Source organism: Bombus huntii, chromosome 17 (genome assembly GCF_024542735.1).
Source record: "Bombus huntii isolate Logan2020A chromosome 17, iyBomHunt1.1, whole genome shotgun sequence".
Lineage (NCBI taxonomy): Eukaryota > Metazoa > Arthropoda > Insecta > Hymenoptera > Apidae > Bombus > Bombus huntii.
Window position 1 is genome coordinate 4,511,426 of NC_066254.1, and position 15,155 is coordinate 4,526,580.

Below are 15,155 nucleotides of genomic sequence, written 5' to 3' on the forward strand. Positions count from 1 at the left end.
AAAAGGAGATCGCACTTGTCAAGGCAACTCGACGTAGAGTAACGAGGATGTTGTTCGCGTGTTTGCTTTGTAGTATTGGAAACACGAAGTTGCGTTTCAGCTCGCGGAAAGCTGTCGAGCTTGCGACGGACCGCGCCTAGTGGAAACTCGTGTACATCTCTGATCGAAGGATTTACGATTAGTTAGCGATATAGCGGCGGAATTACTTGGATCGCTCGGATTTATATTTATATTACTTGGATCGTTATATTCGACTTTCGTTTAGCTCCGCGTCGTTGATTATTGTATAGCGGCCTTTACTCTGTAAGAGGAAATTCTATCTTTGCGAATAATGTAGCCAATTAAAGTGAAATCGAATATTATTAACGTTATAACGAAATCCATTGTACAAGCTCGATCGATACGAAGCGCGTTCGTGAAAGCTGGATTCGAAGGGACTACCGTTCGCGATGATGTTGCGATTGTAAGTTCTCGTTAATTTTCGGAAAAATTGTATCGACGTGAAATGGAAAAACGTAATTCGGTTGATTAGTGCAGACGTTTTAGAAGCTTTCAGCCTATGCGAATTTCATACTTGATCGTACTTCGACGAGTCTTAATCTTACAGATGTTAATGGGACATTTATTTGAGTACACCAAATATATCGGAACTCTGTAACATGCGCCAACTGGAAGTAAACTTCTAGTTACGACAATGATCTTACACATCTCCTTTCCAAGTAGAATCCATTTAATCGACGAACTGTCTTACAAAACGATCGATCTACGTAAACCTTGAAAAATACTAAGAAAAAAAGAAACCTTTCGAAACCAACTACAAGTCTTACCGAGACCAGAAACAACACTGTTACTCGCACATAGCAAAACACTGTCGAAATAAGAACACGCAGAATACAAAACTTTAGAAAACTTCGTTTAAAATTTATGCGAAAGTATCAAACTGGCTGCGCATAAACTAAGCAAAACTCCAACCTCACGCACACCTCCTTCTCAAACAGCTTTCATTTAGAACGCTCTAACTGCGACTACCTCACAAAAAAAAAAAAAAAAAAAAAAAAAACAGTCAGTCTACGTAACTCCTGAGAAAAAGAAAAAAAAAAAATCTAAAAGACACATTTTCAAACAGACTACAAGCCTTTCCAAAAACTAAAAGCAACACTGTTCCTCCGACAACCGAACTTCATACTTGTGGCATGTGACGTTTTACGCCCACGATACGAACTTTCAGCTGCAATGGGACGATGCCAAAGCACGCCAGGCCTCGTGGAGTCACGAGGTCGTATACCGTTGGAGGAGATGTGGGTTTCACCGGTGGACACCAAGTCCACTCACGCGTACTCGGCTGGCCACTCGTTGTTCTCCCCCAGCCCTAGTCCGGTGACGTCGCGCGGCTTGCCCAGCACCGCCAGCAACGTCAACGCGAGCAACGTCGTCGCGAGGAGCATGGATAGTCCGATGAGTGCCACCAGCAGCGGCCACAGCAGCGAGGATCAGACCGCCAGGGCACCGCAATCCGCGGCCGCACAGCCATCCGCCGGCAGACAGTCCACCCACTCTGGCAAGTATTTCATCTTGAACGCCACCGACTGGAAATATACGCCCTCCTTCTGAATTCTTCGACCCCGATTCTCTTTCTTAACTCTCGGACCTTCGGATTGAACGCATTTTTCCTTCGTGATTTAATGGACGTTAAATCACCAAGGAATCTTCTTCCTCTTCCGTTGGAATCGAAGCTTCCACATGCCTGATGCACAGTATCCTTTGATTTACTGGTCGGTTCACCTAAAAGGCTACCCATCGCCAAGAAAGAATTTGTAAGAATATCGAGATAAAGGGAACGAACGTTCGAAAGTACGAATGAGTTGGAAACTCGTGATCATTTTCCGTAGGAGCTTTTATTTTTCCGGCTGACCGTGCTACGAAAGCTTGTCCGAATATATATGCGTTTGGTATATAGAGTTCGAGTACGATTCGACTGTGACGTTCAAGGTCCGGGAAAATTGTTACTTGGGAAGGAAGGAACCACTCCGACGCACCTGTCGTTAATTAGGATCCACGCACCGCAGTAGCGATTTTTCTGTCAGTTGCCCGCTGTTCGTAGAAGGAATCGTAAAGAGTCGTTTGTCCGGTGATATTGCGAGATTTTAATGGACGATCCAAACTTAACCTAAACTCGATTTACGCAGATAGAAAGAAATTTGTTCGATTTTTTAGCGGCAGAATAAACTGCTTACGAATAGCATGAAATATTTTGTTTAGTCGAAAAACGATTTATGAAACTCTCCATCTCCTTTAGAGTATCGGATTATTTATAGTCGTTTTCACGGTCTTACGTAATATGTTGTGATATTAAAAGTTCATCGAAGATCGAACAGAGACTCGTTACCTACTAGCAATTTATTCGTGACGTTAGCACTCGTCCGTTGTAAACGGGTCGCCGTAAACAGTTCAATAAGGAAATATTGCCTGAATGAATCCAATGAAAAATGAAGTCATTCGTCTAGAACAAGTACGTTTTAACCGAGGGAGTTATACGCAAAATGTTGAAACAATTTGCAAGTAGAAAAATTTCTTAAATAGACGTTTCTTGCCTTGCTTTTGTCAACAACGAATCAATCAGATACATGTAACAAATGATCGGCTAACGCGATACGAACAAATTAATTAATCATGCTAATATTGATCTACTTGATCGATAAGACGATATACGTTTTTTTTTTTTCTAGGCATAACCAGCAGCATGACGCATTTGGTGAGCGAAGGTGCCACGCCACTTTTAGGCACTAACGAAGCTTTATTGGCTGAAATTAAACGTCTTCGGGAACGTCTGGTTTGCTTGGAGTCTGAAAACGCGGTAATGAGCGCTAAACTGAATCAACAACAGTGGGAAGTTGAGAATCGATTGGCTGAAATCGAGATGCAGATTTGCGGTGCCAGCTCGTCGTCCAGTTTAGAAGATAACAACGAGCGAAATCGAGAAAGTATCATTTAACAAGAAACAAGGCCGCGAGAGCGCGGCAAAACAAAGATAGCGCGAATACGACACTATTTGGCTGACGCTACAGACGACAGGTAAAGTTGTTACCTTACCGCGGTGTTATCTTATTAAAGATGACGAGTATTCGATCGAATGCCGAAGCATTTGTCTCGAAACACCGTTGCTGAGTTTCCAGTCGAAGCAAATTCCGTGTAAAACGTAGCGTATAATTTTTATAATCTCTTCATGCGTGTAAACTTTATTACAGATACGCGGCAGATGACAGAGAAGAACTGGAAGAAACTAGAATCTCCGGTAGATCCAGCGATACGAAATCGATTGGTAGCCTCAGTCAACATTTCTTCGAAAGCGACGAAGACGAGAAATATTACGGCACTTGCAATGGTTACGCTTCGCAGCCTGGCAGCAAGTCAAACTTATTGTTATGCAGCGAATGTGATCAGAAAACCCGTACCTGCACGTACAGACCACAAACGCCTGGCTCCTATTCTAGTAGATACGTCGAGGAACGTTTCGACGATCGACTTCAGGAACCAGGAACTTCCCGCACATACAAAAGCCCGATTCATATGTCTTCTCCTCGGTCGGTATGTCACGATCAAGAGCATAGCGGTCAATCTTCCTCGCCTAGGTCGTTGTATCGCGATCAAGAGTATCGAAGAGTTTGGCCCAAGAAATACGAACAGGAGCATGACCGAAGGGACTACGAAGACAGAGATCTAAAGCAGGACGACGACAGTCCTGTCTGCGAAGTCTGTCATGGAAACGGTCATGTGGTTCAATGCGAACATTGCGATTTTTCCAGCGAAGGTGATTTAATATGCTTCCGATGTCAGAGCGACGAAGGTTCGTCGAATGGTCAGAATTGTCCTCGTTGCGAAAAAAATGACAGAATATTATCGAGCAGGGTAGGATCACAAAGGGGAACAACGTCATCGAGCGACGAAGGAAAGTACCCGGTAGATGCTGTAGTCAAAATCCAGGTTAACGATCATATGATCGACGTAGACTCGGATGAGACGCCTGAAAGTGACTTATCAAGTAGTCATCACCACCAGAGGGGTACGATGGACCGACTGGATACTATTGTCGAGACAAAGGGAGACACTGCCAGTGAAAACGACGAGGAAAACGGCGGTACAAAACTAAATGGAACTAACAGCGCAAGATATCTCAATTATATGATCGTACTGTTTCTGTAAATAACATGGTTACGGTAGCTGCAGTTGAGCTATGGATCATGCTGGTAAATGGAGAGTGTTGTTTCGTTGAAATTAGCAGTTGACAGATGACAAACATAGACACACTTGTAATACTTTGCAAGTTTTAAAGCTTCAAATGATTTCATGATATCTATATGACATTGATACTGCACTTATTATAATACTGTTATAATAACATACTATTTATATGCTAGTACTATCGATAGTATACTATTATAACATACTATTACACTCTGTAAAAACAAACCACTTTCTAATAGTATTTCGCTATACTGCATTTAAGCTAAAGCGATATAAAGCAAAATAGAAAAAATATATATCAGAATATATATGTATTACAGGTTCCAATAATTATTCTTTTAACAATTTTTTCACGATACAATAACAAACCGCTGTGTTTGTTTCGAGTAGAATTTTCTAGCAAAGCAAAGTAGTTAACGCTACCCTGCTAAAATCATGTTTCACCTCTATTGATTATAACTCTGTAATTATTTCTATTTCGATTACGAAGCACGAAGTAAATATAAAATGAAACTTGGAACGATTCGCTATGTTAAAATTATGATTACCATGAACATTCTCGAGATGGATAAACAGAAACGAAGGAAACGTTAGATCGAAACATTTCAAGGCCCCTTTTATACTCGTATACTATTTGTAAACGCTCTGATGAACGATTTTTAAGGAACATTTGGCGGATCGACTCGCTAATATCCGCAACGACACTCTCCATCCAAGACGAAGCATTTTCAAAAGCGCTAGTTCGCTACACGAGAGAAAAGAATCTATTGATTTTAACGTGTCTCGCGACTTTTCAAAATGTTCCGTGCTTCACAGGTTGCTCGACATCGAAATTCGTTGCCGTATGATATTTTCGGCGCCGTGGCTCAACTCGCATGTAAATAAACTGCCAAAGGAACATTCATCCGTATATCGTAGGGCCGTATAGGTTAATAGATAACTCATAATGTTTAAAATGCTACTTGAGAGAATGAGGAAGAAAGAAAGGAAGATCGAACGAGAGAGTGGAGAGAAGAAAGAGAGAATGAGAGAGGGAGAGATGTTATATTACGTTCGACACGCGCAGCGTTACCATAAGCTGAGATCCATAATGCAACGATCGACACGATTCCATGCGCGACTTTTACAATGGGTTTGTGCAGAAATCGTGCTCGTTTTAACTTGTGTCTTTATCGTCCTTCCTTTTATAATTCGTTCCTTTAAAATGTTTTGTACCAAATTCGCTTTATTTCCCTTGAGGTAGGTAATCTTCATCGTTGGTATAGAAGATACAGTTACAATGAACGATAAAGAAATTAGTTGATTTATTATATATCGTTTGTTACGTGCAGTTATCGAAACAAATGGAACGTATTAATTGGAGATGTGTGATCTGTGTTTGACATGTACTTCGAATCTTTCATTTATCAACCGATAGAGATTTGTACACAAACCTGAGTAACTCATGTTCGGGACCAACTAAAGCCACCATCTGCATCACTGCTTCCGATTTCTGCTTTCATTTCTGGTCATTAGATTTCATACTTTTTTCTTTTTCTTTCTTTTTTTTTTACATATACGGAATACGAGAATAGCGTAGATAACTCGTATATGTTTCACTTATGGAAATTCTACGGAGTAATTTCATTTCAATGATACGCGTTGGTTAAAGAAAAGGTTTATCAGAAAACTAGCGCTGAAACGTTGGCGAGATAATTTACACGATCAAATTGAATCTCACTACCACTGTACGTGTAATTTTATTTTTTTACACATCTTTCCTTTCGACGTGCCGAAACCAAAACACATAGGAATTACGAACGTGAATATATTTCAAGCGGAGCAAAGCATTCATAACGAGTCGTATTATCAGCTTGGAAAGTTCCAATTCGGATGAACGACGATAGAATTACTTGTCCTCGTACTAACAAACCATTTCTCCTCGAGGGCCTCAACAACGGGACCGAATTTCTCCAGATTCGAAAAATCGAAACGGGATCACGACCCTTCTTCCCTGTTTCCCCCATGTTTATAACATCATGTTATGTTCATAATATAATACGATTTCGCGATCGACATTTTTCCCATTTATTCGGCTCGCTATTTTTCATCGCAGATCGAAATAGTATCGACGATAACTAACATCGCGGAAATTATTCAAATGTTGCTTTAAACGTTTTTCTCCGAGTCTCCAAGAAAGAGTTATTTTTCTATTTTTTACTTTTCAATCGTGAACGCATACGGAGTTTCTATTCGAAGTTTCATATCCATTCTAGTCGCGATCCTTGATATAGCGTTCGAGGAACAAAGTTGACAAATATCTTTCCTCGAGAATTATTTAGATAACATAAAGAGGTGCAAAAACAACAAAAAAAAAAAACACCACACTCATTAAATATCCGTATTAATTGTGGGGGAAATAATAAACTGCAGACTCGCCCGTTTGTATTATAGAGACAGCTAAGAAGAAGGCGGTGTAAATCCTTCGAACTGCGAAATACGAAACGATTTGTAATAAGGATAGCGACTTTTTTAGTATTTATAAACCATCGAATAGACTTTAATAGTTAAATACATTTTTTTAACGTTCACTTACCCACTTTGTAAGCAGAGCGCACGTTTACCGCTTCAACCGACGAGATTTCCATTTAACGAACGAAACGCGTAAATCCGCTGAAAGACGAGAGGAGAAAAGCAGCCACCAGGTAGAGAAGAAACGCGCAAAGGGGTATATTGCATAGTCATCTAGCTAGCTTCGAACACTATCGAGGGACGTATTTCATGCGAAAGATTCCGCGGGATTAGACTTATATCAATCTACACATGGTATTCACAGCGACAGACATTATCAAGAATACAGCGCAAAGTCCAAGCGAATAATCGTTAAGATACACCAGTATCCGAAAACCTATCTTACCTTGAAGCAAGGGCGTAATAACTCGAAGGGTGGAAGAAATTATATATCGTATTATCAGGATGTTTAAATTCCGCAAGCGACTAAAATTAAATACCTGTGCTGTGTACATATCGCGAACACGGATTTTCTCCATTCCTATATAATTGCGTAAGCAAAGAAATTTTTAAGAGTTTAAGAATCGATCGAAAGAAGTAGCGGTTAACCGCGTTTCAAGAAAGATATTTGCTTCTCTTAGCATCAGAGCTGCTCTCTTCCTTTGTAATTTGTTTTACATCGTTATTATGGAAAGAAACTCTTCTGGTAAATAAAAAGTAATAATATATCGATAATGTTACTAAATGGTATAATGTTTAAAGGATTAGAGGGTCAGAGTAGGTCGAGTTACTTCGTCTTTGCGACGAGGTATCGGGTGTACTATTGTTCTACTGCCATGTTCTAAAACTAGGAAGAACATTGAAATCATTGAATACCCTAGTCCTATGCATCGTCGTAAGATCATTACACAGGAGACACTGGACGATTAAACTGTCTCTCTCTCTCTCTTCGTTTTATAGAAGTTTTGCACGCGATCGCGCTTATTTCCGATCGAGTGTCGATTTATCGGCGGGGCGCAACGCCGTGAAAATCCATTTTGATCGGTGGATGCGGTTGAAGATACAACGGTATCGCTGGCGACTACGATAAAACGAAGAGAGAACGTTGAATCGCATTCGAATAGGACAAGAGGAGTGCGTTTAATCAGCAGCCTTACTTATACAATTATTATCTACATTATTGTACTAAATTTATAAGCATGATTTGTGTACGTATATGTATGTCGACGTACTTTTGATTATAGCCTTGAGAGAATGCTGTGGACAACGATAATCTCTGAGCAACGTATGGCTTGGTGTAGTACGTTTCCGGATAATTATTGTACCTTCGGTTACGAAGAATACGTTCCGTTTATTTTTGTTGCTCGATACTCGTACCATTGATAAATCTAAAATTCTAGGCTATTTAAATGGCTGTGATACGTGTACGTTCGTAATTTATTACTCGTTGCCAAATATGTACTTGGTACTTTACTCAATACGATGATTTATTTGTATCGTTTGTATCGTTTGCGTATAACAATGTATTTCTAAGCTGTCTCTACGGATACGTTAGGAAACGATACCCTTCAATTATTTAGCCAGTTGCTCCGAGTCACGTGTTATTTCATAGTGTAAAATATTCCAGAGCACAGCATTGAAACTGCTGATGAACAATTTGCGACTTTACCCAATATTATAAGCCTTCCGATATCTTATCATGTATCAATATCGTTTCAGAGATACTAGATTTATAGTTGAACACTTTAAGCTCCATCTTCGACAAAAGTGTCTTACCTATAACACGGGCGAACAAAATAAAACGATAACCCTATTAGTGTAGCTGCTAATTCGGTATTTGTATACACTCCTTTTTGTTATTTATCGATTTACCGAGACCCGTCTAATTAATTAAAAGCGACGTTCGTCGAGAAACGCGTGTGTACATATACGTATATCAGTTTCATTCGCGACGATAGAATATCAGGATGGCGCGGTAAAGGGAAACAAAGATGAGAATGTAGTGTCTCTGAAACCTTGGAACGCGGGCGAGGAGCGAGTTCGACGATTCGCGTGATCGAGCTCGCTTCTGCTCGCCTTAGTTTTTATTCGATTTTGAGAAACTCGAATTTACACGATCGATAGAACTAACTCGGATGATCTTCGCGGTATAAATCTCCTCACGACTGTTTGCATGATATTGATTTTATTGAAGATGTTTATCGGTGTTACAAAAGAGCTGAGACGCGCGTGAATGCACGAGTCGTTGGATGTGGTCGTCTCGCATTGCAGCGGGCACGATTCGTGAAAGTTTGTTGATAATCGATCGACGTGGTCCGATCGGCAGGTCGATTCCCGTTATACTATCCGATCGATATCTTATGCATGGAAACCTCCCAATCGCCTAATTCATATTGTTACGCGTGTTGTATGATTTCGTTTGAGCGAATATTGGACAAAATGCACGGACACTCGATGGAACCACGTACGTTCGGGATCGATGGTTCGAAATACTTCGTCGGCTAGCGATCCTTGCGAGAATTTCTCTGATCATTTTGTGGATCATCGTCCTCTTGCGCAATGATTTGCAACTTGTGCCAACACGATAACACGACCGTCTTCCTCGCACTCCTCTCGAAGTATATATCTGTCGATGTTCGCCAATCCTTGTCGTTGGTTACTAATTTCGTTTTTACGTCGTGTGTCTTCGGTTGTTTCATTGGTACCGATTAGTATCGACAATTTAGCAGATAATAACGAATAAGTATTTACGAATATTGTTTACGAATAAGTGCCAATATTATACAGGAAGTATATTTGTTACATGTATTCACGAGATTTTATAAATAAGAGTATTAATCGTCAATTACAAATACAATTTAACCATTTATTTTATATCGAATGAATGTTTATCTACTTTACAACCTACAATCTTGCTTCTATAGATCCAAGAAATTCGTTCGCATTTAAATCAGAAACATTTCTCTCGCCGCAGTTTTACTCGCGTGATGCGTAGATATTTTTGAAATTCCTAAAGTTTCTCGATGTTTTCTTTCAACGATATACGTACCGTATCGTGATACGTCCGTTTTCCACAAAATGATTCAGAAAATTCTTAATTTATTAATTCGGAGTTTGCGTAAAGTAATATATTAGGCCAGTTCATATCAAGCGATTAATTATGTGTAAATAGTTCGAATAACGTAAAGAATATTGTTCGGAATTAAGTGAAAATTATTATACATGTTGGTAAATTAGAGGTATTTCGATTATTCGTTGTGTTACACGTATTCGGCTCATAATTCGCATGGGTTTCGACAACCATTGAATCTCTGAAAAGTAGATGATACAAATTCGGCAAACGTTACATGTAACGCTATCAACACCCTGCTATTCTTTCCGGGACTATGTGATCCGAAATGAATGTTACATTTCGATGGATACTATTGAAATATAAATAGTTTTTCGATGTTTGATTTCGGTACTCTATATAGTGTTACTACCTTTGTGTATCCCGCGCTTTTTACCAATGAAATATTCCAATGAACGAAGACGTAGAGCCGAGGAGAACAGCAGGGTTAAACTCAGTTGAAAGATCGTTTTAAAACGAGCAGCGTAACTTCGTTGGCTCGCAAACCAGTGATTTTTTAATATATTATATAAACAACGATTTTAAACGATTGTCATTTTCTTCGATATACGATTACTTTTGTCATACGATTAAAGATATCTATCGGTTTCTTGAGCCGAATATGTCCGAAAGCACCGAAACGTTCGAGTCTAATCGACTTCGGCTTTCGAATGAAATTCTCAATAGTTTATCCGTAATCGGCTCGACTTAAGTATCGATTAACCATTGAAAATTAAACGTGTTTCCGTATTCGTCATCTTACTACCTCGGTTTCTTATCGCGGCGCTTTAGCGTTAAAATAAGCTATCCGATAAAAATAAAAGAGGGGGAGGGGGGGAGAGAAAAAAAAGAAGAAGAAACAAGAGGCGAGTCTCTTAATGAATGGTCACTCAGGAATAAAGTTATAATGTAATAACAGTTGCGATATTGAATATTAACATTTAACGAACAATTTTTTGTAAATAGGAGTATAATTACAAATAAATATAGATATATGATGATGAATATATATGATAATAGTATGAACACGTATAGAAGCTGCGTGCAGGGTTATACAAAAGGTGTCGTGCGATCGGAGTGTCGTTTCTTTCAACAAAAAGTTCACCAATGTACAAAAGGGAAATTAGTGGAGAAACCGATCGTTTCTCGAAGCGAGGAAAGCGTATAGCGGATCGTGTGCGTGCCAAGAAAAATAGTAATCGTTGTTTCAATAGCCGGAAAAGAGAAAAGCAGCGTTAGTGTACGAGATACTCGTTCGAACTTCGTTGGAACCGTTTTCCCCTTTTTCTTTCTTTTTTTTTTTTTTTTTTTTTTTTTTTTTTTTTTTTTTTTTTTTTTATCGTAACATTTCTCCGATCTAACGCCTGAACGATGTCATCCTGCGCAACTTTACGATTGCCCCAATAAAAGATAACAAGCCTGCGAGATAGTAATGCGTGAATGAAGCGGTATCTATATGTATACGTGTGTACACGAGGGACGAGGTAAGAAAGAGCGGGAACAAGAAATAAGAGAGAATGTAAACGCGTGGAAGATACGTTATGCGAGAGAGTCTACTTCCGATTACAAAGAATTGACCAAAACGTCTGCATTAAGGTTAGAGCGCGACATACGTTAAACGATCGTGACTGTCAGAAGGGAGACAACAATCGAGCTAACGGAAATCACAAATAAAATTTAAAAAGAAGAAAAAAGAGAGAGGAGAGAGAGAGAGAGAGAGAGAGAGAAAAACGAGAGAGGAGAAAAAGATATCACGGCGAGAACACGACTGTAACCATACAATTATCAATTAGACTCGTAACGAGTATACATTGCGTGTATCATCGACTATGTACTGGAACATGAATTATGTCTACCCGCGCGATTACGCGTGAATTTTTGTCCATTTCTACACGTATATCCGTTTCCTCCTCGACGATAGAAGTTATTTTTAAATTTTCGAAACTTAGCTACGCCGCTCCCACGTGCGAGTGTCTGTACGATCGGATGTCAGTAGGAATTCAGAAATATAAATAGACGATTGAAGTTGGCAAGATGTATCCTTCAACAAACACCTCTCTGCCTATATATGGCAAAAGATTCTCACTTTTCTTTTTCCTTTCTTCTACGCACAGTTGCGACGACCAACGTCCCTTTTTTCTTCCCTATCAGTATATACATATGCAGTATGATTCACAGTACGATTTGCTATCTGGACGTTATATCGGTACATTATTTAATTTGTTTGCCGGCTCTAATAGCCATAGGTTTCTGGACTAACGGTACGATTATAGTCCCTTTCTTTCTTACTTTTCTTTCTGTTTTATTACGGCGCGTCTGTGGCGAGATCGATCGAGTATTTTCTATGTTTCAGTCAGTCTTCCTGCATATCTGCGTGCATCTGTAATATATATAAGGTTTGTATCGGCTTATTTGTGGTGCAACATCAGAAGAATATGCATCTCTCGAAACCATTCAACTTTCATTCGAGTCATGAAACTCGCAAACCAAATTTATTGCCAGATCAACAGTTACATTTTGATAATATCACAATCGTTTATATCGTATTCGGCTGAAAGGACACGCGTCGGAAGAAATAATTATTCATCGTCTTTTATTTGTACTTATTGCTCGATAGAATTTCTAGTTGTAACGTTTCGAGCGAAACATTCGATTCAAAATGAATGAATTTTAATTCGTAAGTACACATTCTTCCGGAGCAACGCTGACCATGAGAACGATCGAATCTCTTTCCGCAGAATAATGGATCCAGGAAACAGGGATCTCCCCTCTTTCGTTGCGCATAGCAACATCGAATACCAAGAGTCAATAAAAACTGATGCTTTTCTTTGTCAAAAATTGATCGATACGAACTTTGAAAAGCGATTTCGTTTCGTTTGAACATGGCTACACTACTCACGTTTGAACTTCGTTCTCGTTCCGAAACATATCTTAACGTATCTTTGTTAGTTGTTTTATATTCGCTCTGTAATCTTATAACGTTAACACGATTACGCATATAATTGAAATTGATTTTTAGCTGTCTAAAACGAAGAACGTAAGTGTAGTAAAAAGCTGGAGGTAACTAAGGACGAAAAGCTTTTCCAAGATTTTATCTTTTCAAATACCTCAAAAATTGAATTTTACTGTCCCCTGACTCTGCCTTTGCAAACTTCTAGTATGATTCATGAACAGTATTAGCGTAGTATGAAGTTCAGTACTCGCGTACAAAGCAAATGATGCATAATGAGTCGTCCGTTATTTTCAATGATTCATTCACCGGTTTGCAGAGAACCTGATTACATAACATGCCGTAACAAACAATAATTCTTTTCTCCATATCGGTGTCATAGGATACTTTTCATGCTCGAAACTAAGCACGGCAAACCCCCAATTGGATATGTAACGCGTATTGTTATTAAATATATTAATAATTTAGAAATAAAAAAAAAACAATGGATTAACAAGTATACCTTATATAAAAAATATAAAAATCGTATACCTTATGTATTCATTAACTATATTACGCAATTAATGTATATTCAATATTAATTATGTCGTATAATCTCGAATCATATTTCACGATAAAAGTAATAAATATTTTGTGATTAATAATTAACATTAAAATGCGTATGAATATTTTCAGACGACTATTAAGTCGCAATTTCCAAAGATTTTACAAAGCAATATATGAACGTAATTATTATTATATGTATGTGTTTGTAATACTCGTAGATTTGAAATATTATAGCACAAGGGAAAAATATTATAATAAATAGAAAAATATAGTGTGATAAATGAAAAAGTTTAAGAAAGCTATGTTCTATTGTCGCCACCGGAAAGGTATTGTAACAGCAATCCAGGGCTGTAACAAGGTACCATCAGTGGCCTTGAACGTTTATCCGAGATTCATTTTCATGCTTTTCACGGCGAATAATTCTTGAATCATCGATATTGAAAGATTCAAAGATTAAGGAGAAAAGTATAGAATCACAAAAAATAGGTATCGCCTTCCATACCAAAAAATAAATAATTTCATTATTTAACAAACGTTAATTTCATATCGAATATTTTAGAAAATTTTTGCTAAGAAGAAATAGAAAGTCTTATTACCAAGAAAGGCGTTTTTGCAGGTAAAGCCATAAAACGGGCATTCTCGAACTACGGATTACAGACCCTTGCCATTGTAAAAATTTGACCTGCTCCAAAGTATTCTCGCCATATGCTAAGACACTAAGATACATATCGAAAGGCATTGCAGTTTACAGTGCTTTGGAACTGTACTTATATTTTACTTATCTTTATATATTATCTCTCGATATATTATGCAATTTATTTTCCAACATTTTCTTGTGATATCACCGTTTAATCTTTGTTATTCTATTTAGATAAATTTTTAACTTGTCACAGTAAAAAAAAAAAAATAATAAAAACACTGTTACTTAGAAATTTATATATATAAAAAAAAGTTAATAAAAATGCGCGTGCACATTAATATGCTTATATCATCGAATACCGATTGTATCGATAATTATATCATAAAAAAGTATCTTTGAAGTATGATTTATATATATATATATGTATGTCGGAGACGAAAAGACATCGGGATCTTTCTTTTGGAATGTTGGGGAAGGTCCTTGATACTTTAGTCCAGACTTTTTATCATAGCTTTTTTTTTTTATTTATTAAAATTTATAATCAATTCTCGCATTGAGAATTTTCAGTAATTCGTGCTTAAATAACAAGACCAAGAAATAGTTGTTTATGATTTAATGCAAGCATGGGTGCCCGAGATTTATGACAGTGAGCTTAGGCTCGAAGTGACATAACGGGTCGCTGAAGGTAGCCACGGTCACGGAAGGGACGTGTATCTGACAAAGGTACGGAGTAATTAAATAGCTCTCTTTAAAAACAAAGATTAGCCCGAAGGGTGCAGAGAGGTACGGAGAGGAGTATATAAGGGCAGTTCCACTAGGACTGAGCTTCAGTCTAATAAGTTCTAGTTGTGCTGGAGACAAGTTGTGCTGTACGTTGAGATACATCCGAATCTTGAATCGGTAAGTTGAGTTCGACTTAAACTGTGGCAGAAATCGCATTGCTCGTCCCGTTGACCGTGGATTCGTTATCGAACCTAAATTCATCGTCATCAACATCTCGATTATCTCATCACCGCTATTACTTGTTAAACTCTGTAGTAATTTCATTTGTATCAGTAAGATATCATCTATAGCGCGTAACAACGATGGCCAATTCACGGGAAGATTCATTATACGCCCCTAACTCTAACGATAACCCGACATATACATATGTATTAAATATAAAATATTGAATTCTT

At 38.3% G+C, this 15,155-nt stretch overlaps 2 protein-coding genes across 14 annotated transcripts in view; both read left to right on the forward strand.

The window, feature by feature from the left end:
* The window catches only part of LOC126875225 (cyclic nucleotide-gated cation channel alpha-3-like), a 217,648-nt gene extending 214,254 nt beyond the window's left edge, over nt 1–3,394 (forward strand). For 12 of the 13 annotated variants that reach the window (XM_050638022.1, XM_050638024.1, XM_050638023.1 and 9 more), the window contains 3 exons: nt 1,229–1,558; nt 2,727–3,072; nt 3,246–3,394. In XM_050638022.1, coding sequence (XP_050493979.1) covers nt 1,229–1,558; nt 2,727–2,992 — 596 coding nt within the window. In that variant the 3' untranslated portion in view covers nt 2,993–3,072; nt 3,246–3,394. The remainder of the gene's footprint in view (nt 1–1,228; nt 1,559–2,726; nt 3,073–3,245) is intronic. The other variant, XM_050638030.1, reaches the window with a different exon arrangement.
* On the forward strand, nt 3,131–14,253 carry LOC126875145 (uncharacterized). The gene is made up of 2 exons (XM_050637868.1): nt 3,131–3,189; nt 3,246–14,253. Exons 1-2 carry the CDS (start codon nt 3,131–3,133, stop codon nt 4,198–4,200), a joined length of 1,014 nt encoding a protein of 337 aa, XP_050493825.1. The 3' UTR covers nt 4,201–14,253.
* The last annotated feature ends 902 nt before the right edge of the window (nt 14,254–15,155 follow it).

Coding starts and splice junctions, on each gene's coding strand:
- LOC126875145 (XM_050637868.1), top strand. CDS start 3,131: ATGCCGAAGCATTTGTCTCGAAACACCGTTGCTGAGTTTCCAGTCGAA. Junction 3,190..3,245: donor CCAGTCGAAGCAAATTCCGT/GTAAAACGTAGC, acceptor ACTTTATTACAG/ATACGCGGCAGATGACAGAG.